The sequence below is a fragment of the Lissotriton helveticus genome, chromosome 6, assembly GCF_964261635.1.
Source record: "Lissotriton helveticus chromosome 6, aLisHel1.1, whole genome shotgun sequence".
NCBI classification, from domain to species: Eukaryota; Metazoa; Chordata; class Amphibia; order Caudata; family Salamandridae; genus Lissotriton; species Lissotriton helveticus.
The window spans coordinates 1,959,985,416-1,960,007,943 of record NC_136067.1 but is presented as its reverse complement, the minus strand read 5'-3'; the positions used below and the strand labels follow the sequence as shown (position 1 = coordinate 1,960,007,943).

General features: G+C 44.4%; 1 protein-coding gene and 1 long non-coding RNA gene across 3 annotated transcripts in view; one reads left to right on the top strand and one right to left on the bottom strand.

Moving 5' to 3' along the window:
• LOC144763935 (uncharacterized) overlaps positions 1-2,233 on the bottom strand; it is a 232,840-nt gene extending 230,607 nt beyond the window's left edge. For both annotated transcript variants that reach the window (XR_013596281.1, XR_013596280.1), the window contains exon 1: positions 2,102-2,233. This is a non-coding gene — a long non-coding RNA (uncharacterized LOC144763935). The remainder of the gene's footprint in view (positions 1-2,101) is intronic.
• Positions 1-22,528, top strand: part of LOC144763934 (dynein regulatory complex protein 1-like) — a 907,472-nt gene that overhangs the window by 306,772 nt on the left and 578,172 nt on the right. Inside the window, exons 7-8 of the mRNA XM_078649981.1 lie at positions 139-261; positions 521-660. Coding sequence (XP_078506107.1) covers positions 139-261; positions 521-660 — 263 coding nt within the window. The remainder of the gene's footprint in view (positions 1-138; positions 262-520; positions 661-22,528) is intronic.

Genomic DNA, 22,528 nt, shown 5'->3' with positions numbered 1-22,528 from the left:
TTACCTTTACTAGTGTACTGTCTAATGCATTATATTCTGTCTGAATACAACTTTCAACACTGTTTGTTCCAGTCGACTACAATACAATCTGTCAATTGTTGTACGATTATAAAGACATGTGCTTGCCTGTTTTCCCAGCTGGAGTATCTTTTGACCCGCATGAGGAAAGTGGAGGAGTATGAACAGCAGATGAGGCAACTGCTAGAGGAGGATGCAGAGGAGTACAGCATAATCAAGATTAAACTGGAGACTGATGTGCAGGTCTGTTACAAGCATGATTTCAGGGTTCATGGGGTACCACTGCTGGGCAGAGGGAAGGGTTGTTATTTGGCTGCAGATTACTTCTCAAGTTTAGGGGTTCTTGAATATCTTTGTTTTAGGGTGACATTATGGGAACCCTGGGGGAGTCTCTTTAAGTGAACTGCTTTAGGTTGAATTCAGTGCCTATGAAATTTGCTGCTGTATAGAAACAGAAACATGGTACTAACATTGCACACTAACCAATGGCTTTTGATAACAGATACTTGAGCAACAACTGCAGCAAATGAAAGCAGCCTACCAACTCAACGAGGAGAAGCTGGATTACAATTTCCAAGTACTCAAGAAACGAGATGATGAAAATATTGTCACCAAATCTCAGCAAAAGAGGAAGATTACTAGGTAATATTACCGTCTTCCCTGTCTTCTCCTGAATGAAGATACAGTGCTCTTCATTTGTATGAACAGTCAACTGTGGGAAATACTCTCCACCCTGTCTTCGAGCCAGAGTGCCAGAGTGCCAGAGTGTCAGAGTGAACAGAGTGCCAGTTTTAAATGGACTTGCAAAGTCTCTTCTTGAATATCCCCGGACACAGGCACTCTTGAGTCGACCATCTGTTTGATATTTCCTTTCAGGTTAGTTGTTAAATAGCAGTCTTCTTCATTCTCAGGACCTCAACTTTACTTGGAGTTTCTAGGATTTTGAAATGTCAAAGTAGAAACTCTAAAGTTCTCCATTCACCATCAGCGGATTGTGCTTGGATTTGCATACTTTTTATTATTCGCTGATATCATGTCATTTATCTTCAGAACTAAAATAGCAGTGTTATAATAATTACATTTAGTAAGTCAGCTGCTATCCCCATCCTTGGGTCTTTATTTTTTAAGTCAATGAGATATCTAGACCTTGAGGCAAGTTGCAGTGGACATCTGAAGGTTCTTATTGTATATCAGGTGAAGGTGTGCCCTTGAGCACAGCTGTAAACATAAATAGTATATTCACAAAACAAAAATAGAATCACTGATATGGCAATTGTATGAATGTATTGACTGCCTTCTCAATGCATTCCACAGGCCTGCTCCTTTAGCCAACCCGTTAATACCAAGACTCTGAACACAGCCTCAGCATATTTATCTTCTTGAATAAAGAAGCTTCTCCCCCCTCTGGGAATACATTTCTATCCCTTCCTAACTGGGTAGAGAAAGAGGTACTAAAAAATCTTCTCATTCTTCAAATAGTAGTAGAAAAATGGCTGATCTGGGTAAAGGAATACAAAAGGGAAAGTTGATGCCATCTGCATTGATAAAGATATTATAGGTATTCACGTCTCAACAACTCTCTTATTGACTCTTCCTGAGCTTAAAACCTGAAAATCCTCAATGATTTTTTAGATAAAATCTTCTAAGATCTCATTGCTTCAATACTCATTTACTATCGTTTCATCAACAAAAAGTCCTTCATCCTTCGCAAGGCTGGGGTCTTTAATTATCTCTGCATCATCAAACACTAAACTGCCCACCCACATCCTCATTCATGATCTTGTTGATGACTAGACCTTCCTACAGCACATCTTTTGAAACATGCCTTCAGCAGTCAATTAATTCCTTATCGGTGATAGAAGTGACAACAAATAATACAGTTTCAGTGGCTTGCAGCCTTTTTGCTTTTGATAATCTTCCTGATATAAATTAGAAGATGAACAACATGTTTAGGAAGAAAACAGTGAAGAGGATGATAATGAGTGGTATGTGAGACCCAAACCGGAGGCGCATAAAGCTTAGCGTCATCCCCTGCCGAGTGGGGACCCAAACCGGAGCTGTTTTTCCCGCATTGCGACCCTACCTGGAGTCATTGGAGCCATCCCGGAGAATCTTTGCCAGCTTGCTTGCCTGCCTGCCTCCCGCCGCCGCACACTCCCAACATCTGAGAGCGGCCACCGTGTGGAGAGCAGGCTAGGGGGCCCAACGGGACTGCAAATCCCAGCATACAGTGCGGCCGGAAGTCGTGCACCAGGACATCGCGCCAGGAGGCGCATAAAGCTGAGCGTCATCCCTGCCTCGCGGGACGCCGGGCAAAGCCCGGGAAAAGGGCGGGCCGTCTAAGGCCGTCCAAGGTCGATTAAGGCCGGGCGGTGCTACCCCCTTAATGTTCTGGGGTTTTGCTACTACCATCTTGTTACCCATAACCTGCATATATCTGTATTGCTCAGAACAGGTATCCGGTAATTGTGTGATATCCAGAGTAAACTGCTGGCAGGTATTGGCTGCAACTAACTATGTCCTCACGGGGGGGAAAAATCGTAACATCACTATTGCCACTTCTAATGGGGCGACAACTGGAACCAACGATCAGTTCTTTAAGAGAGTCTTTAATGTGCTTGAAAAGGAAATTGCTGATGTTGAGAGGCGCTTCTCCTTGGACTTAATAAATAACGACTGTGGCTTCTCCAGTGTCTACAAATCATATAGTAGCTTATGCTGGTGGATGTAGAGGATGCTGAGGATACAGGCGAAGAGTCAGACAGTTCTAGTAGCGTTTTATCTCTGCTGAGTCTCTCCACAGGCAGCGATAACGATGGTCTATCGATTTCTCCTAGGTTATCTATCCCATCTCCCCCCAACATGAGTCAGAGGACACCACCCAACACCAAAATTACCAAAAAAAGAGGGGGAGGTCCTTTAAAGACACGCCAAACCAAAATGCAAAAGAGGAACTCGACCTCGATAGTGTCAGATGCTGTTCAACTCCCAATCCCTCCCAGGGCCCCCTTAATATCTAAACACAGTTTATATACTTTTACTGATGAGGGTGGCCTCCTGGAAAAAATTGAAATCCTGGTGAAATCGCTGATGCTGCCTCTCTTAGAGAGAACCAGGATGATCAATACACACCTAGATCTGATCGATAAAAAAGTAGAAGAGAATACACTTCTATTATCTGACCTGGCCAAGGGATTGACCACTAAAAATCCCCGAGTAAACTCTTTAACTATGATGCCACCAGCAAAACAATGCCCTCCCTGTCGTACTGTCCCCATAAAATCCAATCACGTAGGAAAAAAGCCAACTTATAATTCCTCCAAAAAAGCACAGACATCTTCTTCATCGGAGAAGATGCCGGTACCTAAATTACCATCAAAACGTAAGGAAAGCTGTCAAAGGGGGGATAAAACGATTCCGGGGAAAAAAGTAGAACTCCCACAAAGTAAGGTTGATAAGGATAATGGGGTAAAGGACCTACATAATACTAACAGTCAACTAGATAGAAGAGTAGATCTACCGCTAGAAGCTGCCCCTTATGCTATTATTATGGCAGGAGTCCCAGAGCTCCCTCTGGGTACTAAGGAAGACCATCGAGCCTTAAGAAACAAAGTTGTATATTGGTTGTGTAACAATAGACCTTTGCCTGCCCACATTAACGGAGAAATCTTAAATGTTAGGCGTGCTATATGGGTTGGTTCACGACCAAAAGACTGGAAGGGGGATGTAATCATTGTAAACTTTAAAGATCACAGAGCTGTGAGGCATATAGGGGACTGGCATGACGCGATAGGTTGCGATTTTATATCCACACATTACCTTAGTTATTTTTACCCGCAGATACCAGCCCCCTATTTAAAAGAATGTTTATTAGGAAGGCAGCCCATAAAAAGGGACGGATTGGAATATCATGGGTGTAATCAAACATTTTTTTACCACCCACAGAGATTTACTGACTTCTACCCCAGGTTGACTTACCCTCCAATTCTAGGTCCGAACTTTGACAATAATTATCTGGTGGGTAACAAAGGTAGAGTATCAACTGCCTATAACATACCAACCCAGAATCGGTTTGATTTATTTTCGGATCTTGAATTTGTGGACTGACTCAATAAGGATACTCCTCCAATTAATACGTCAGGAATACAGGAGAATCCTGATAAAATTAAGGGGAATCTAGAAGACCAAAGGCTGTGGGAGGGTAATACAGACATTGATTTAACAGAAATTACGTCAGCAGAGACTGATGGCACTAATAAAGGGGAAGGCTATAAGATTAATATTAACCATGAACAAAAGAAGGGGGAAAAATGCGGGGAAGCTAATTCCCCAACATGTAGAAAGTACTCGGGTAATGCGCCCCTGGGAGAGTATGCAGCGGATGAGAATAGGAAATCCTGTACACTCTTGTTCTGGAACGTGGCAGGTTTGAGGCAGAAAATTAAAAATCCCTCCTGGGAAAGTTTAATAAATGGTCTTGACATCTTGGCCCTGCTAGAAACTTGGTCAATTGACCCAGTACATATAAATGGTTATAAAAGTTTCTTTACTTCGGCAGTGGGGGGCGCGCATGGGAGAGCAAAGGGCGGGCTAATTATGTACCTCTCAAATCAGCTCAAGTATGAGCAGGTACGTTTCTCGTCAAAGTCCAGCTACTATCAGATAGTAATGATAGATAGCAGGAAGGGTACTAATTTCATTGTCATAAACTTTTATAATAATATTCCGAATAATGAAATTCTAACCGTTTTAAAAATGTTGAGTGAGGATATACAACATGAAATAGATAACAATGAAAGGGAAGTTATAATTTTTTGGGGGGTGATTTTAATTATCCACTTTGTAAAAAGGGCCAACAAGGCATCTGTGGTTTAATGTTAGAGCAGGACATTAACCTTACACACTTTGATCACTCTATGATCGGGGATTTATTAAATGAAATACTGTTCACTTATGGCTTGGGATATGTAAATGAAATTGCCCAAAAACCATCTCCCTTTGTCCCGACCTTTACTGGCAGAGGAGCATTGACCACTATTGACTTCATTATTTCTTCAAACAGTTATGGCCGCAAGATTAAGAGGCTTAAGACCATAGACCTGCCACTGAATGACCATCGGCCGCAAATAATAGAGATCGAAAACCCATTTTGGGAGCAGCATAACGATGGGTGCCTTATGTGTACAGCCCCAGATGTGATCCTTGGGAGGCAAAATGGGTATACTCTTAAATGGGGTAAAGTGGTCCCAGAGAAATTTTTAGGCAAACTGTTGAAAAATTGTTCTGATAGTTTTATGATTGTCCTGGGTGAGCACTCGGATAGTGAGCAGATAATAGATCATTTTAACATCATAGCATCTTCTATTAGAAATAGTCTGTGGGTGGAGGCAAACAAACGGGCAAAAGGTAATAGGAGATGGTTTGACAATGCATGCACAAGGGCACTTACCGACCTGAAATATGCCATTCATAGGATACCTCGAGACCCTTTACAAATAAGAGGTTTAAGGAAAATATACAATGAGGCATTAAAAAATAGGAAACATTTTATAAAAAGGGAGGCCTGGGAAGTCCTATGTGCAGCGTCACAGTCTAAAGATGCATCCGCGTTTTGGAGGGCCGTAAATGCCCCTTTTCTTTATGATAACAGCAAGGCGCGCTTGGAGATTGCGATTGCTGAGGACGACTGGGTCGAACATTTCTGCAATCTTTACAGATGCCAGAATGAAACACCCATTATAGGTCCTAATACATTGCGTGACAAAGGGGTAGGGGCCCAGAAGCTTGTGGTAACTCTGGATGAAGTTATGATGGGTTTGAAAGCAACAAAGGGGGGAAAGGCTGCAGGTCCAGATGGGATCCCAGCAGACTTGTACAAAGCCAATAGTGAGATCTGGGGCCCCATGCTGGTACAACTTTTTAATGCTGCACTAGCGAGGGGATTAAATCCTTCATGGTTTACCTCGGTTATTGTCCCGATTTATAAGAAGGGTGACAGGCAAAATTGTGCATGTTATAGGCCAATCTCCCTTTCAGATTCATCTATAAAAATCCCTTGGCAGAGTTATCTTAGCCAGACTTCAAAGTTGGGCAGAGGACAACAGGATAATAAGTAACTTGCAATTTGGATTTCAGAAGGGCATAGGAACAATCGAACAGGGTTTAAATTTATTTATTGTTCATCAAAAATATACTAGGGTAAAGGGTGAACGCCTGTACCTTACTTCTGATAGATACATCTGCCTTGTGAATTCCTCACCTTGTGAATATCCCCCTGTGTCAGCAGCTTCCGGAAATTCTTTTTGTAGCTTCGCGCCGACGTGGACCGACGTCACAGAGGCACGGCATCGCGCGCGACTCCGCTGACGTCACCGACCCCATATCAGGCCCACGCCGGCGTGATGACATCATTTCCCTTTTTTCCGCGTCGTCGACGCTAACGGTTTTCTAGGGAACGGCCGTAGCTTTTGCCATAACTTTGTTACTTTGTGTTGTTTGTGTTTCATTGTCTTCTCTTTCGACATGTCTTCCAAGAAGACCGGATTTAAAGCCTGTGGAGAATGCGGCAAGACCATGTCCATTACGGATCCGCATGAATGCTGTTTATGGTGTCTTAGCTCCGACCACGATGTCGAAGACTGCCGGTCTTGTAAGAAGATGACTCCTAAGGCCCTCCAGGAGAGAGAAGCTAAGCTTATTGTTGCAAAGCTTAAAGGAAGTAAGGAGAAGTAGAAATCGAGGTCGAGGACTCGACGCTCGAGGTCAAGATCTCGCTCGAGGTCGCTTTTGGACTCGTCCTCGGCCCATGCTTCGAGATCTTCAAAAAAGAAGCATAAGAAGAGGTCTCATGAATCCCGACATCGCTCGAGGAAAGATTCGGGTTCTAAGCCGAAGTCGCAGGTGAAGCTGGTTGAGAAAGAGGTGGTGTCTTCGGCTTCGGAAGATCAGGACGCCGGGGGTGAGGCGTCGCATGCGAATTCGCCAGGTTCACCGAAGCAGACAGCGAATCCATCTCCGGTTCCATCCCATTCTCCGGATCGGGAGGATGAAGGTGAGGGGGAGATGGTTGGAGAGGGAGAGGCTCCGTTGCCCGAGGGTCTGTTGACTCCGGTACACCAGCCTGAAGAGGAAGTCGACGTAGTATCGACTCAATGCCCTCAAGAACAGCCTGGGGGTTCGTACCCAACCTTTACGGCTCCAGGTCAGGATCCGACGCATTTTCTAAATGCAATGTATGGTATTTATTCCAGGGCTGTGTACCCCTCTGGGGCTCCTGTTGGTCCCACGTGTCTGATGGCGTTTGGTCTTGGTGTTCCCCAAACCTATGCTCCTGCGCCCTTTATGCCCTTTATGCCGGCTCCGGCGCCACATTGGCATTTTCCAACGCCGGCGAGGCCTTCGACTCCGAAGCCATCGACGCCGAAGTTGTCGACGCCGAATCCTTCGACGCCGATTCCATCATCCCTGATGCCGAACCCTGAGCGACGTCGGGGATTCTTCCTCGTCCGACGTCGGGCTCGGCGCCGGCTTCGACGGAGCTGTCAGTGGATCCAGCGGCTTCGAATGTGAAGCGCAGGTCAAGGCGTGAAGCCCAGAGACTGATGGAGGAAGAGAGATATCGTGAGGAGTATTTGGAGGAGGGTGAGCTGCAGGATCCTGAGGACCCTTTTGAGGATCTTTCTGTGGCCAGTGGCCTTGAACTGTTCCCTGAGTGGGATTTGGTTTCAGTACTGGACGAACCCTCTAAAGATGCGGCTCCTTACCATATTGTGATTCAGAAGGCTGCAAGTTTGTTGAACATTGCTTTACCTACTGCTGAGTTCAAGTCAAATCTTCTCACAGAGGTCCTTCACTCTCCATCATCAGTGTCTGAACCATTGCTGCCCTTTAATGATGCCCTTAAAGATCCAATTTTAGAAGTTTGGAAGAAACCTTTGTCAGCCTCTGCTGTGTCTAGAGATGTTGCCAGGAGGTACAGAGCTGCTCCTGAGGACCCAGAATTTTTATCCACTCACCCTCTGCCTGAGAGTTTGGTGGTGCAGGCTGCCTGTTCCAAACGATCAACGGGAGCTTTTCCTCAAGTTCCAGCTGAAAAAGAGTCGAGAAAGCAGGATCAGGCTGCTAAAAAGGTTTTCTCCTCCACCAGTATGGCACTGAAGTCCACAAATGCGACCTGCCTGATTGGGCGTTATATTCACGCCCTTATGGACACTGTTAAACATTTGGTGCCCAAATTGCCGGAAGTGGATAGAAAGAACTTCCAGGAAGTTATCTCTGATACTCAGGCTGCAGCGAGGCAGGTGATTCAGAGTGGATTGGACACGGCGGACTCTGTGGCAAAGGTCATGGGCTCTTCTGTAGCAACGAGGAGAGCTGCGTGTCTGAAGTCGAGTGAATTTTCGACAGATGTCCAGTCTGCATTGATGGATCTCCCGTTCGACGGATCTGGTTTATTTGGCAAGAAGGCAGACACTGCTTTAGAACGCTTTAAAGACAGCAGGGTGACGGCTAAGTCATTGGGCCTTCCGACCAGGGGGACTTTTGGGAGACTTTCTAGAGGATTTTGCAGATCTGCTTTTCGATCCTACAAGACAACGCAGCGGCAGCCACAGCAGCAGCAAAACACGCTGTACAGGTCTTATAGGGGCAAGCAAAGAGCCTTTTCTCGAGGCCATCAAGCTTCCTCCTCTTCCTCCTCTTCCCCGTCCCAGCCCCATTCCAACGCAGCAAAGCAGCCCTAGATCGGCCATTCCGGATCATGTGGGTCCAGTGAGGGGTCGGCTTACCCATTTCCTACGAGATTGGGAATTGATTAAAACGGATCTTTGGGTTCTCAATCTCGTGGGGAATGGGTATGCTCTTCCTTTTCGGGAGTTTCCCCCAAATTACCCTCCTTGCCAGAGTTTTGGTTCGGAGGACCAGCTGCTTCTCCTGCAGGAAGAAGTCCTGGCACTGTTCAGAAAAGGTGCGATAGAGGTGGTTCCGGAGCAGGAGAGGGGTCAGGGATGCTACTCCCGGTATTTTCTGATCCCCAAGAAAGATGGCAGGCTTCGGCCAATTCTGGATCTCAGGATCTTGAACCTTTACCTGAAACAGGAAAAGTTCAAGATGCTCACTCTTGCACAGGTTCTTCAAGCGCTTCTGGAAGAGGACTGGATGGTGTCGATCGACTTGCAGGATGCGTATTTTCATATTCCCATCTTGAAGTCGCACAGAAAGTATCTCCGTTTTACGGTTGGGTCACAACACTACCAGTTTGCGGTCCTTCCGTTTGGTCTTAATACTGTGCCTCGAGTCTTCATCAAGGTGATGGCAGTGGTGGCAGCACATCTCAGGAGGTCAGGGATACCTGTATTCCCGTATCTGGACGACTGGCTGATCAAAGCGGAGTCGTCGGAGAAGGTGCTCCATCATCTGTAAGAGACAACTCAGTTGTTGCACAGGTTGGGTTTTTTGATAAATGTACCCAAGTAATGTAATGTAATGTAAATGTAATGTAATGTAATGTATGTATACTTGTAAAGCGCACTGTTACCTCGTTACGTGGCGTCCTGGCGCTGTATACCACTGGGGAACCCGTCCTGGATTTCCCTGTGAGAGGGCACCCCAAGGTGAAGCCAGGCATCCCCGGCGTTGCTGGGGCCGTTGTGGAGATTAAGCAAGCTATTGCCCAGAGTTGCAGAGTGGGACCCATGGTTAGCGTAGGCACCTAAGCGAGAATTATCGAGTCTGCGGACATTGACCCAAGACCCTGCCGCGTCGGGAATTGAGCCCTGGTCCCGGGCCGACCTCTGCTTCAGGGTCTGCCGCTTCTAACCGGTGAGCCACACTTCTCCACAAGTCTCACCTGGTGCCCTCCCAGTGCAACCTGTTCATAGGTGCGGTACTGGACACTACTGTATGCCGTGCATTCCCTCCTCCTCAAAGGATTCGCGACATACAGGAAATGATTCCTTTGTTCTACAATGGAGCGGTTGTTCCAGTCCTGAAGGTCTTACGTCTGCTCGGTCTGTTGGCTTCTTGCATTCTGTTGGTCAACCTGTCTTGGTGGAGCGTGGAAGGCAATCTGTCGCAAGGAAAGCTTTTTCAACTTCCTCCATCGGTGGTCACAGTAATAACTGATGCATCCACTCTAGGGTGGGGTGCTCATCTGGGGGACGTGAAGGTCAAGGGTCTTTGGTCTCCAGAGGAAAGGTTGCTTCAGATCAACCTGCTGGAATTACGGGCGATACGTCTGGCGCTCAAGGCCTTCCTCCCTTCCCTTTGCGGTCGGTCAGTTCAGGTCCTGACGGACAACACGACCGCGATGTGGTATGTCAACAAACAGGGAGGAGTGGGGTCGCAGTGTCTCTGCAGAGAGGCTCTACGACTCTGGTCCTGAACCAGATTTGTCTGATGACAAATCATCTGGCCGGAGTTCTGAACGTTTGTGCGGACAGTCTCAGTCGGCAGTTCTCTGCCAACCACGAGTGGAGGCTTCATCCAGAGGTAGTTCGTCACGTCTTTCGGACGTGGGGAACTCCTCGGGTGGACCTGTTCGCCACTCGCGAGAATGCTCACTGCCCGTCATTCTGCAGTCTCCAGTTTCCGATGCAGGGTGCTTTGGGGGACGCGTTTCAGTTGAGTTGGGACTCTCAACTCCTGTACACGTTTCCTCCCATACCCTTGATTCCTCGGGTTCTGAGGAAGATTCGCCAAGACCGGGCCTAAGTCATATTGATCGCCCCAGATTGGCCAAGAAGGGTGTGGTACTCAGACCTTCTCCACCTCTTCTCTCACCCGCCGCTCTGTCTCCCTCACAGGGCAGATCTCCTCTCCCAGGTGGAGGGGCAAGTTCTACACCCCCAACCCCAGACCTTACACCTTCATGCCTGGAGTTTGAACGGGGCAACCTGAGTTCTTTTTCTCTCCCACACGATGTGATGATGTCATTTTGTCAGCCAGGCGTGACTCCACTAAGTCCATTTATTCCTATAGATGGTCAAAGTCCGTTGCTTGGTGTGGGGAGAAGTCCATTGACCCTTTCAGGGCTCGTTTGTCCAATATTCTTCAATTTGCTCTTTCCTTGGCCCAGCAGGGTTTTGCGGTGGCAACCAATAAGGGTTATTTGTCGGCCTTATCGGCTTTCCTTTGTTTGCCTGACGAGCCCTCTTTGTTTAAGTCACCTATTGTTTTACGGTTCATCAAGGGCCTTACCAATAAATTTCCTCCCACTCCTTTTATTGTACCCCAATGGGACTTGAACCTTGTTCTTACATTTTTGATGGGTTCACCTTTTGAGCCTTTGCACTCATGTCCCTTGAGGCTTTTGTCTTTCAAGACGGTCTTCCTTGTAGCAATTACCTCGGCAAGGAGGGTAAGTGAGCTTCAAGCTCTTAGTTCAAAGCCCCCGTTTTTATCCATTCATGCTGATCGAATGGTTCTTAGGACCAGGGCTGCTTTTCTGCCGAAGGTGGTAACTCCTTTCCACCTGGGGCAATCCGTTACCCTCCCTACCTTTTATCCTCCCCCTCACCCTTCCAAGGAGGAGGAGCGGCTTCATCGCTTGGACCCAAAGAGAGCAGTCAGTTTCTATCTCGATAGGACTAGAGACTATCGTGTTGATGATCAGCTCTTTGTGGGTTTTACTGGCTGCAAAAAGGGCAAAGCGGTGCACAAGCGCACACTTTCTAGATGGATAATCCTGTGCATCAAGATTTGCTACTCTCTGGCCAGTAAGGACCCTCCTGAGGGTATAAGGGCTTATTCCACTAGAGCTAAATCTGCAACGTCTGCTCTTTCTAGAGGTGTGCCCGTATAGGACATTTGCAGAGCCGCGACTTGGGCCTCCCTCCACACTTTCGTGAAGCATTACTGCTTGGATACCGAGGTGAGGAGGGACGGCCACTTTGCGCGCTCTGTCCTCCAGGATTTCTTGGTATAGAAGAGTGGACACCCTCCTCCGGGAGTGGGGACTGCTGTGGGACTCTATTCACAAGGTGAGGAATCCACAAGGCAGATGTATCTATCAGAAGAACAAGTTACTTACCTTCGGTAAAGCTTTTTCTGGTAGATACAGTATCTGCCTGTGGATTCCTCACTGACCCGCCCGCCTCCCCATTGTCCACTCTTCTATGCCAGAGTTTCTATTATGTATACCATGTTTGTTGTATATATTTATTGTCAAAGGAAATGTTTATTGCATTTTGCTTTCCTTTATTGTTTTCGCACTATGTGTGTAATCTGGACATTGTGTACTGTGTATACTTTGTATTGTTCTACTGCCATTGGTCCGTCTGTGTCCCTCGAAGGCAGGGAAAAAAGGGGCGGAACTGATGTCATCACGCCGGCGTGGGCCTGATATGGGGTCTATGACGTCAGCGGAGTCGCGCGCGATGCCGTGCCTCTGTGACGTCGGTCCACGTCGGCGCAAAGCTACAAAAAGAATTTCCGGAAGCTGCTGACGCAGGGGGATATTCACAAGGTGAGGAATCCACAGGCAGATACTGTATCTACCAGAAAAAGCGTTACCGAAGGTAAGTAACTTGTTCGTTTGTCGACCTCACATCGGCTTTTGATTGTGTATCCCATGGTAAATTGTGGGCAATTTTAAAAAGGTTGGGCGTGGAAGACCCTATCATTTGCTTTTTAAGAGAATTATATTCAGGGGCCACAGCACGGTTCGTTATGGAAAGGGGGGTGAATGTACTAGATCTTTTGGAGTAGGACGTGGGGTGCGCCAGGGCTGCGTCTTGGCTCCATTTTTATTTTTGGTCTATATAAATGGCCTTGAGCTCCATCTGTTGCAAGAGTGCAGGGATATGCCCAAGGTTGGTAAAAGATCTATCCCTGCACTCTTGTACGTGGATGACGCAGTCCTAATGGCCCGGACCCCTTTGGCTCTACAGAACCTGATAACATCCTTTGATAAGTTCATGTTGAGTATGGATTTAAAAATTAACTGTAGCAAAACCTTCTCCATGAACTGTGGTACACGAACTAGGAAACAAATGAAAAGAATGTTCATAAATGATACTCCCCTGGAAAACACCTCCACTTTCCCCTACCTTGCTATTTTGTTTCATGACACTGGGTCTTGGACAAGCGCTGTAAAGGCTAGAACTTTTCTGTTCTCAAAAACAATAATGGCCTTAAAGAATTTTATTAAAAAGTTGGGTAAGAAACCAATAAGAGAATCCTAACTATATATAATGCCACGTGCTCATCAGTAGCTTTGTATGGCTCAGGCCTTTGGGGGTATACCAACATAAATTCAATCCAAATAGCCGAATATAAGTTCATGAGGCATATTCTGACAATACCAGAAAGTGTCGCGACTTATATCTGCCATACTGAACTTGGACAACCGCATATTTCAGATATCATTAGAATGCAGCCCATTCTTTTGTGGCATAGGGTATGGACAACAAATGAGTGTGCCGTGAACCAGGCTATGTTGCAGGATGTTTTAAAATTGGAAAATGTGAGTAGATTCAAATGGCTAGATTATGTTAAACGTTTTCTTATAGAAATAAATTGCCGACAATACTATGATGATCCACTCACAATGGAAAATATACCTAGAAAATTGTTGAAAAAATTGTGTATGGAACACCTCGAGGAGAAAAGATTGCGAGAGGAAGTGAAGAAAAAGACAGTTACCTCGCATCTGTTGTTATTAACTGGTGATAAATTACAGCCGTATTTAACCCTGCCGATGTCTAACTATGATCGATTTCTCTTGACCCGTTTTAGATTAAATATTGTTTTTAGACTTTTTTCCTTCCTAGGAATGATTTAATGGATGCGTGAATTGCCTATGTGCCCATGTGATGAATCTTCGACCCAATCTGACATCCATGTTTTATTTTTTTGTAAATTTTATATTTTACCGCTTAGGAAATGTATTATCCCAATTCTCAAAGAAATGAATTTAAATAGATGTCGCTGAGCATTTTTAGAACTTCAAAGAATGGACACTGTTTTAACTGTTGCAGTAGTTTTAGGTTTTTTTAAACATGTTTTTAAATTGCGGAAATCAATTAGTTTGGGTGAATTTTAATTGCTTTCTTTTAAATATCCCTGTGCAAATTGAAATTTCATGTTGTTGCTTTTATGGTTATTACTTATTAACCGAATAAAGTACTTTTTGAACTTTTTGAGTGGTATGTGAAAATGTAATGCAATTAAGAGAATCAAAAGGCAAAGTGTCAGGCCTTTTTATCCGTTCATGGTGCAGTGAGTGGATCCTGGATGTTTATAAGTAAGTAACTGCCGTTTTCCCAGCATCAAATCTTGCATATATTCAAATGCTTGAATATTCTCTGTTGTCAGGCTGGATTGATACCGTAGCCAAACTTTAGCCATTGAGCTGGAGTGACAGAGGCCCCATCCTCATACCTTTGAGGCTCTAGCTGCCACATTTGTGTGAAGAACCCTCTAGAGCCCAGCTCTAATATAATGTTTTCTCTTCAAAACTACTATTTAAACTAAGACATAGTGATATTTAGCATTATTCTCTTGTTTGACCTACCCTACAACAAGTTCTTTTTATAAAGTGTGCTGCATGTGGCGAACCTACATTACAGACAAGCATTCCATCTTTATAACGTTCCTACATCAGGACCACAATCCAAAGAAATGCAATATGTGTGTCCCATTTCCATAAAAGACACTGAAGGATTGTGACAGAAGGCTGGCCTTACCTTGATAAGGGAAGACATAGAGCACCAGTGGGAAAATTAGAATTTGAAACCAATAGCAACAACAGAAGGTCTCAGATCTCAAACAAATAGTGATTGCTTAACGCCCAGTCACCTGATCATTCAAGTAACTCAAATATCCAGAAAAAAATAAATTGGACCTGCCTTCCTTCAATAAATAAACTGCACAGCCTAAAAAACACCCACAGAAAAGTGACAGAAGAACTAATTCAAAGACCCCAGTCAAAATAAAAAAGGTAATATTGTCAGATCTGTTAATGATTAAAATAGTAGGCTACACATCATCTGGGACAGGGGTCTTCAAGCTGGGGGGCGGGCCCTCCTATGGGGCCTTAACTGATCCCAGGGGGGCGCCAGGTTCTGGTAAAAAAAAGCATCATGAATATAGCAGCGCTTTGTTTTAAACTGAAAACATGATCTGGAGTCAGCAACTCTGTAATGGGCCATTTTTAAAAGGTTTCACATAACTCTAATGTTTAAATACGTCTAGACGTACTTAAACATTGCAAATTGAATAGAATAATTCTGAAAAATTATGAGGGGGGGCCCCAGTGATTTTTTTTATACTGCAGGGGCACAGCATTAAAAAGTTTGTGGACCACTGATCTAAAGTGTCCTTGGCAGACCAGGTATTGACAAGGAAGTTAACCTGAGACACAGCAGAAATTGGTAGGACAGTAGGACTATTGATGATCGATAAAACGGCATAGAAGAAGGAACAATCATTGTCGAAGCTGAAACCCTCTTCGCTGATGGAAGATATTTTCACAGCAGAAATGATCAAAGAAGCCTTACCAACAACATTGATGAGGGAAGAACAGCCGAAACTACTGATGACAGATCAAAAGACCTTAATTTCTTCCAGACTAGCATCCACCATCGTAGGCGGATGCCTTATAGTTGATGATAGTAGTGCTGTCAACTGTGGTAAAGAATATTTTTTAACATTTAACAACATTGCCAACTCCGACTGAATTACCCATTAAAACCGTGGTGATCTGACCCTTGAACATTCCCCGGTAACCACTAAAGTTACAGTTGCAGGAACCAGTGGTAATTAGAGGTGAAGATGAAGGCCACGACAAGGAAAACAAAAAAGAACAAGTGAGAGCACTTTTATTCTCAGGAGAGGAATATGAATAAGATCAATAGGCTACTAACCCTAGGCTAGTTGACTGTATGACATTACAACGCATGCTTTTACCACTCATGCTGTTACAACGCAGTTTTTGCAAAGCATACCATTACAACGCATAGCGCTTTGGGGTGCTGGATAGTGAATAGTTTAATTTACTATTCCAACTCCAGTCCCCGTGGACACTAGGGAAGGTGTTGGATAGTAAATTAAATCTATTCCCTATCCTAGAGCACCCCCCAGCGCAATGCGTTGTAATGGTTTTCGTTGTAAAACCTGCATTGTAATAGCACTGCGTGGTAAAAGTTGTGTTGTAAAGGATGTTTCCCGGCTAGTTGCATATTGACGTTTTGCTTGAGCTTGAAGCACCACCTGTTTGCAGAATGAATTAGGTGTGTTATTCAAGATCTCCAGCTACTGTTAGTTAGTTATGTATTACGAAGGCAAAGCACCATTTACTCCAATTGTGCAAACCCCAGCGGATTTACTAACATCATCACAGCAAGTAGTTTCCCCTTTATTGGCTCATCACCCACTGCAAATTCCAACCAGCGACCATTCCTCCTGAAGATGCTGAACATTCTTTTACCAGTTTCAACCACACCTGCTACTTCAGCAGCACCTAAGCAATTACAAACCATACCGCCATCAAGACAACCACAGCGACATTCTTGTGCGGACGAGACAGATGATGATGCTACTTCTACCATATGTGCCAGTTACATTGATGAGAATGATGATGATGATGGAGACGTGCATGGCAGAAATAATCAAGATGGTCATGCCTCCCAACTGCTGGACACGGATCAGTTATTGGAATGGGGTTCCTTTGTGGTAGCTGAAGATCCAAGTCCAGAGTCTACACCAGAGGATTGCCTGCCTGACGATATAGGGCGATATCTACCGTAGCAAAGCAAGCTTAAAACAAATTCAACGTACAGCTCTGAGGACACCATGATTCCTTTTTGACTTTAAAGAAAATCTAGGGAGATACTATAAGCAATCCATGTTTTGAATCATATGTGGAGGAGGGTCTTCCACATATGAGGAATCCTACTCTTCAATAGTAAGCATTTCATACCTAGGGACGAACTATAAAGTAATGCAATCATCGCCAGCATGATTGCTAAATCAAACAAAGAAGGATTCAGTGATTTATACTGTGTTGCAAGACACCAAAGAGATGCTTATGTACCCTTCTTTGCACCACCTGATGAAGAAGGAAGAAATAAGCGATGCAATGGGTAAAAGAGTCAATGTCCTTGCAGGTACTAGTATAAAAGTTGTGAATGCCTCTGCCATAGTTGTATGGTATGACAGACATCTATGAAACGACATCCACATTCTTACAAAAACTTCCAGCTGAAGACTAGGTCCAAGGATTGGCTATATTGATAGAAGGTGAGCTAGCATCTGCTTCATTAATTAACTCAGCCAAGGGCACATCCTTACTAGGCATTGAACAGATTGGAATTTCTACTTCGATGCAGATGTATGGATGGTTGAAAAGTACAACTTCTAGGCCTAAACAGAAGCTAATGGACATGCCTTTTGATGTTAGCAGCATCTTTGGCAAACAGATATATATAACCCTCCAGGCTATAAAGACAGAAACTGATGCTGCAGGTTCATTATGACTTTATAGTGCAGAAAACAATCTCAATACGTGGAATACTATCAACCAGGCATTCATTTTGGTGCCTATAAATCTTCATCACAAGGGTATGCACTGTACCAATATCCTTTGTCTTTTTGAAACACTAAAAGTATCAACCCAGTCGCTGTTCATTTACACCTGCCTAACACCTGGCAGGTGCATCCAGTTTTTCATCTCTCACAGTTGTAGCCCGTCATTCCTGATCCTTTTTCTATGTCCTCCCTCTCCTAAACCCTATCCTTGAACAAAAGTGTACAGAATATGAGGTTTCTGATATTTGTGATTCTTATTTTTTTCCGTAGGAAGCTCCAATTCTTGATTCCTTTTAAAGGTGAACAGTCTTGACAACCACCTTCCTTTGTGCATGTCCCACTGTTGGTTAGAATGTTTTTGCCTCCTCTGGAAAACCCAGAGCCTCAGGGAGGGGGCATACTGTTAGAATTCTCTGTGGGTAGACACACCTCTACGGAACTCCTTACCTGGTTACCTAGTCTGGGCATGCCAACACCGTGTTCAAGTAGCACTGGTGGTGAACACTGCTGGCTCGAGTATTTCCCTTTAAGTTGTGGAGGGTGAAAGGGTTGGTTCTGATGCCTTTGTGGTGTCTCCATATGAATGCCATTAAAGTTTGCTGAGAGAGTTGCGACACCATGGTGGGTTGGATATATTTTTCCTAGACCATCATGGCCTTCATGCTTTTTATTGAATCTTTTCTGTCTGAATCAAGATGGAGGGATCACTTTCGAAAGTCAGTTTCCCTTCCAGGTAAAAACACACTATTTACACTCAGCACTTTGTCTCTTGGATGGTCTCAGGTTTATGTTTGCTTCTTTGTTCGGCTTTTTCCTGATTCTCTTTTTCTGGTTCCTGTTGTACTCTGTGCGCTAATGTCACCCACATTCTTTGGAGGATTTTTATGCCACTGTCTTTTTCCTCTTGGTGTTTTTCATCAGAGGGCGCTACCTCAGCTTGGTGTTACTCACTCCCTGACTGGCACAGTGGTTTCTGCAGGAGATTGCCGCTTCAAATCCAGACCATCTCAGCCAGAGAATCATTCCATACGACAAGCCCTTGACAGAATGACTACGCACCAATTCCAGTGATGCCAAGGTTGTTGTTCAAAAATTAGAAAGGAACCATGTCTAATGATATTGATAGTCCCATCTTTGCTCAAGCACAATTGGTTTCCAGAGCTGTGGATCATGTCAGTAGACTGAGCAATTCAAATCAGTGCAAAAACAAAATTGTTGTCCACAGATCAGGGACAAATTGTCCGCCAAAATCCTGGTTTATTACACCTAGTGCTTAGCTTCTGAAGAGTTAGAAGTCAGGAGCTTTCAAATTCTGAACAATATGTAGCTATATTGAACGCTTCCCATGCTAAATACATACATCATCAAACAGACTATATTTTGTAACAGGGCCACATAAACAAAGTACATCCTTTCAAAATGGCTCCATATCAATGTTTGCCTTCTTTATTAACCTCAGCCATTTCATGTATATTGTTCAGCCAGGGTACATTTCTATGTAATATCTAAATCCATCTAAATCTGTATGCAGATGACACGATATTGGTCTCCAAAACCCCACTGGGACTCCAATGTGTCTTTCTGCAATGATCGGGGGCTGATCAATAACCACTCAAAGACCACAGGCCTGATTCACAAAAGCAGTCTGAGACAAAAGTCTAACTTTACGTCTTTTGGTATTCACAGAGGTCATTTATTAGCTGTATCTTTACATCCGCAGTCGGGTCAGAATCTACGGCTTTGCTAGTAATCTGCACCCGAGCCGTACTCTCCAGCTCGTTCCATACTGTCCGGCTTAGGCCGGATGAAGTGTAATAAATGGGCCGGAATGCAATTTTTACAAAAAGAAACATTAGGAACATGTCATTAATGGAAGAGGAGGTCATGCAAATCCACCTCACCTCACCCCAATCCAATCCAGCCCGATCACAAACCACCCACCCCAATCCAGCCAAATCCAACCTACCCGACCCAAATCCATCTCAATCTAATTCACCCCTCCCCAGTCCAGTTCACCCCACCCCAATACAGGGTGATTTGGAGTGGGGTGAATTAGAGTGGAGGGGTGAAATGGACTGGATTGGAGAGGGGGTTCTGAATTGAAGAAAGGTACAGTGCTATATCTCCAGTCGCAACAGTGAGATAATAATGATGAACAGTTTAATGAGAGCTTCCTGAGTTCTTTGTGCAAAAGTCAATTCAGCAAACCTTGATTTGACCACCCTTTTATCAGATTTGATAATGGAACTAGGGGCAGTAAACATTCCAGGAAGACCAAAGCCAGCAAAAGTACTGTTGTTACAGCAAAGAAATGATGTTCGGAATGCAGACAATGCAGACATTCTCCCCCAGTCAAAAGATGTGGTTTGAATCCATCGTTCTTTTGCCCACTACGCCACCCCAGTTTGGACCCAGCCATATGCAAATCAGACTTGACCCTGTGCCTCATGGGAACAGTCCAGACCGAACTGCCGGTTTCAGAGTATGTCACCCTTCTTCAGCCAGGCTAGCTTGAATCCAGTGGCACAGTGAGCAAGGGGCCCAAGTCTGCGCATACTCATCCCAATTGGGGCAAAAAGTGTTACAGCAAACAAATGATAGACGGAATGCTGACAATGTGTGGTATCCTGCACTGTAATCCTTCCCCATGTTATTTGCTTGAGTGTTATTATGTTCTAATGTGGAATGTGCTTGCTTAGAATGTTATGTCTCAATGACAAGTCAGTTGTCTGCTGGACCTTAGAGGATGAGGTCTCTAGCTTAGTGCTTACAATAAAACTCCTACTTTCTTCATCTCTGCCTACCTGTTCATCATTTCATCGGCAACACTACATTTTGGCGACGATTGGACTTATCTCACGCCTAGAGACCTTAACTCAACACATTGATTTTATCATCTTTTACTTCTCCTTGGAGTTTGGAGTAAATCTACATCTGGTTCCAGCTTCAACATCCTCCTGAAGGTAGAGACATTTTTATTTTATCCATTTCTTGAAAATTTTGAACTTTCTCGTGTATTCCTTCGAATTTCAGAAAATGTATTCAATATCCACTCGTCCTCTAATTGACGTTGAAATCGGATATTGTGTTTCTTACTTGGACAAGAGATCGGAGACTGTGCGTGCGTCATTCCGACAAAGCTGTATTTTACTTTAAATAACTTCGAGCAAGTTTTGTTTCAACGTAAAGGCTTTCACTTGTATCGTTTTATAACGAATGTAGGAGCGTGCAGTGCTGCACTTTGAACCAGTGCCTAGCAACAGACCCTACCTTCGTGACTTAGCTGTTTTCCTCCGTCATCTTCTTCTGCAAGCGCCTCTCAGTCACATCGCAACGGCAGTTGCAGACCGGAATTCTTCACTGGAACTCTTGACGAGATGTTGCCTGGCAATAGCATCTGAAGACCGGAATTCATCGCTGGAACTCTTGACGGTGTGACGTGTCCCTGACGCGATGTGTGCGTGCGTGGTTACGCTACGCTTTGACATCATCACGTCATCCACCATTTTGTGTCCCGTCAAAGGCAAAACACAGAATCTTTGCCGCAACGCCGGTCTGGGCTTCGCTGATCGGCACAGCGTTTCAAAGTCAAAATAACTTTCTCTCAACCGGTAAGCCACAAAAGGATACGCTAAAGCCGGTTTTGTCCTCGCTGATCAGCACTGCCTTCTCACCTTGCTGCATTTAAAGTACATTATTTACTCTGTGTAAGTTTATCATTTTTACCCACATCGCTGATCGGCACAGCGTATCCCAGTCATCTGCGGTGACTTTCTGCAATAAATACTTTTCACGTTTAATGTCAAACATCAGTCATGCCGATACCTTAATCTTCTGTTTATCTAAGGAACAAGATGAAATTTTACGCACTTAAGTTTTTATTCTTGATCACATTTCCCCAGAGTATCCATACTTCTACAATTCAGTTGGATGGGAATCTAGAGCATTTATCACTGTAAGAGAGTAGTGGGTTTGCAATTGTTTTCACCATGCAGAATGTCACAGCTCCGCCCTTCTTTCTCTCTGAACCCGGTGATCCCCCCATCCCTTGGCTTAAATGGCAAAAAGTTTTCGCTCATTACGCAAGGGTTTGTGGTACTTCACTCAGCGCAGAGAGAAAGTCCTCTCTGTTCATGCACTGTTTGGGCTCAGAGGGGCAAGATGTTTTCGAAAATCTCCCTGAATTACCTGATGCTGATTCATTTAACGAATATGAAATATGCATAAAAAAGATGGATCTGCATTATCTTCCTAAACTGAGCATGGTGTTAGAACGGTTTCATTTCGGGAAGAGAATGCAGAGGCAGGATGAAACTGTTGAGCAATATGTTACAGCTCTTCGTAAGCTTGCTTCCACATGTTCTTTTGCTGGCGCTTTAGATGAGCGTCTCAGAGACCAACTCATGCTTGGTTCTTCTCTTGAAAAAGCAAAGGATAATCTATGGCAAAAGGACAACCCTACTCTTCAAGAGGTGATAACTGCACTTAAGTTACATGAACATTTCAATACATGCTCTGAGGTAATTCGTAAGAACAGTTCTGAGGAAAAAAAGGGGGCTACCGAGGTCAAGGAAATAAAAACGTCCTCAGGTTCTGCGTCTCAAAAATTGGCTTCTCATGAGAGTGGGAGTCCTACTGACAATAAAAGCACAAGTTCAAATTCGAGGTTAGCTAACATCAAGTGCTTTCGTTGTGGCAATCTGGGCCATCTGGCCAACGCCAAAGATTGTCAAGGGTGAAAAATGACATGTTCTGTATTTAAGAGAAAAGGTCATGCTTCAAAATGTTGTAAATCAAACAAAGGTCAAAAGAAAGTAAGGGAGGTAGACATTTACGATCAAACTCAAGAAGAATCAGTTGTATGTCAAATCAATACTGTTGGTATGGATGGTCATATGGAAAAGGTATTGATTGACGAATGTCCTGTAGACATGTTGTTTGATTCTGGGGCAAGAATCACCTTGATACCCAAGCTCTTCTTTGA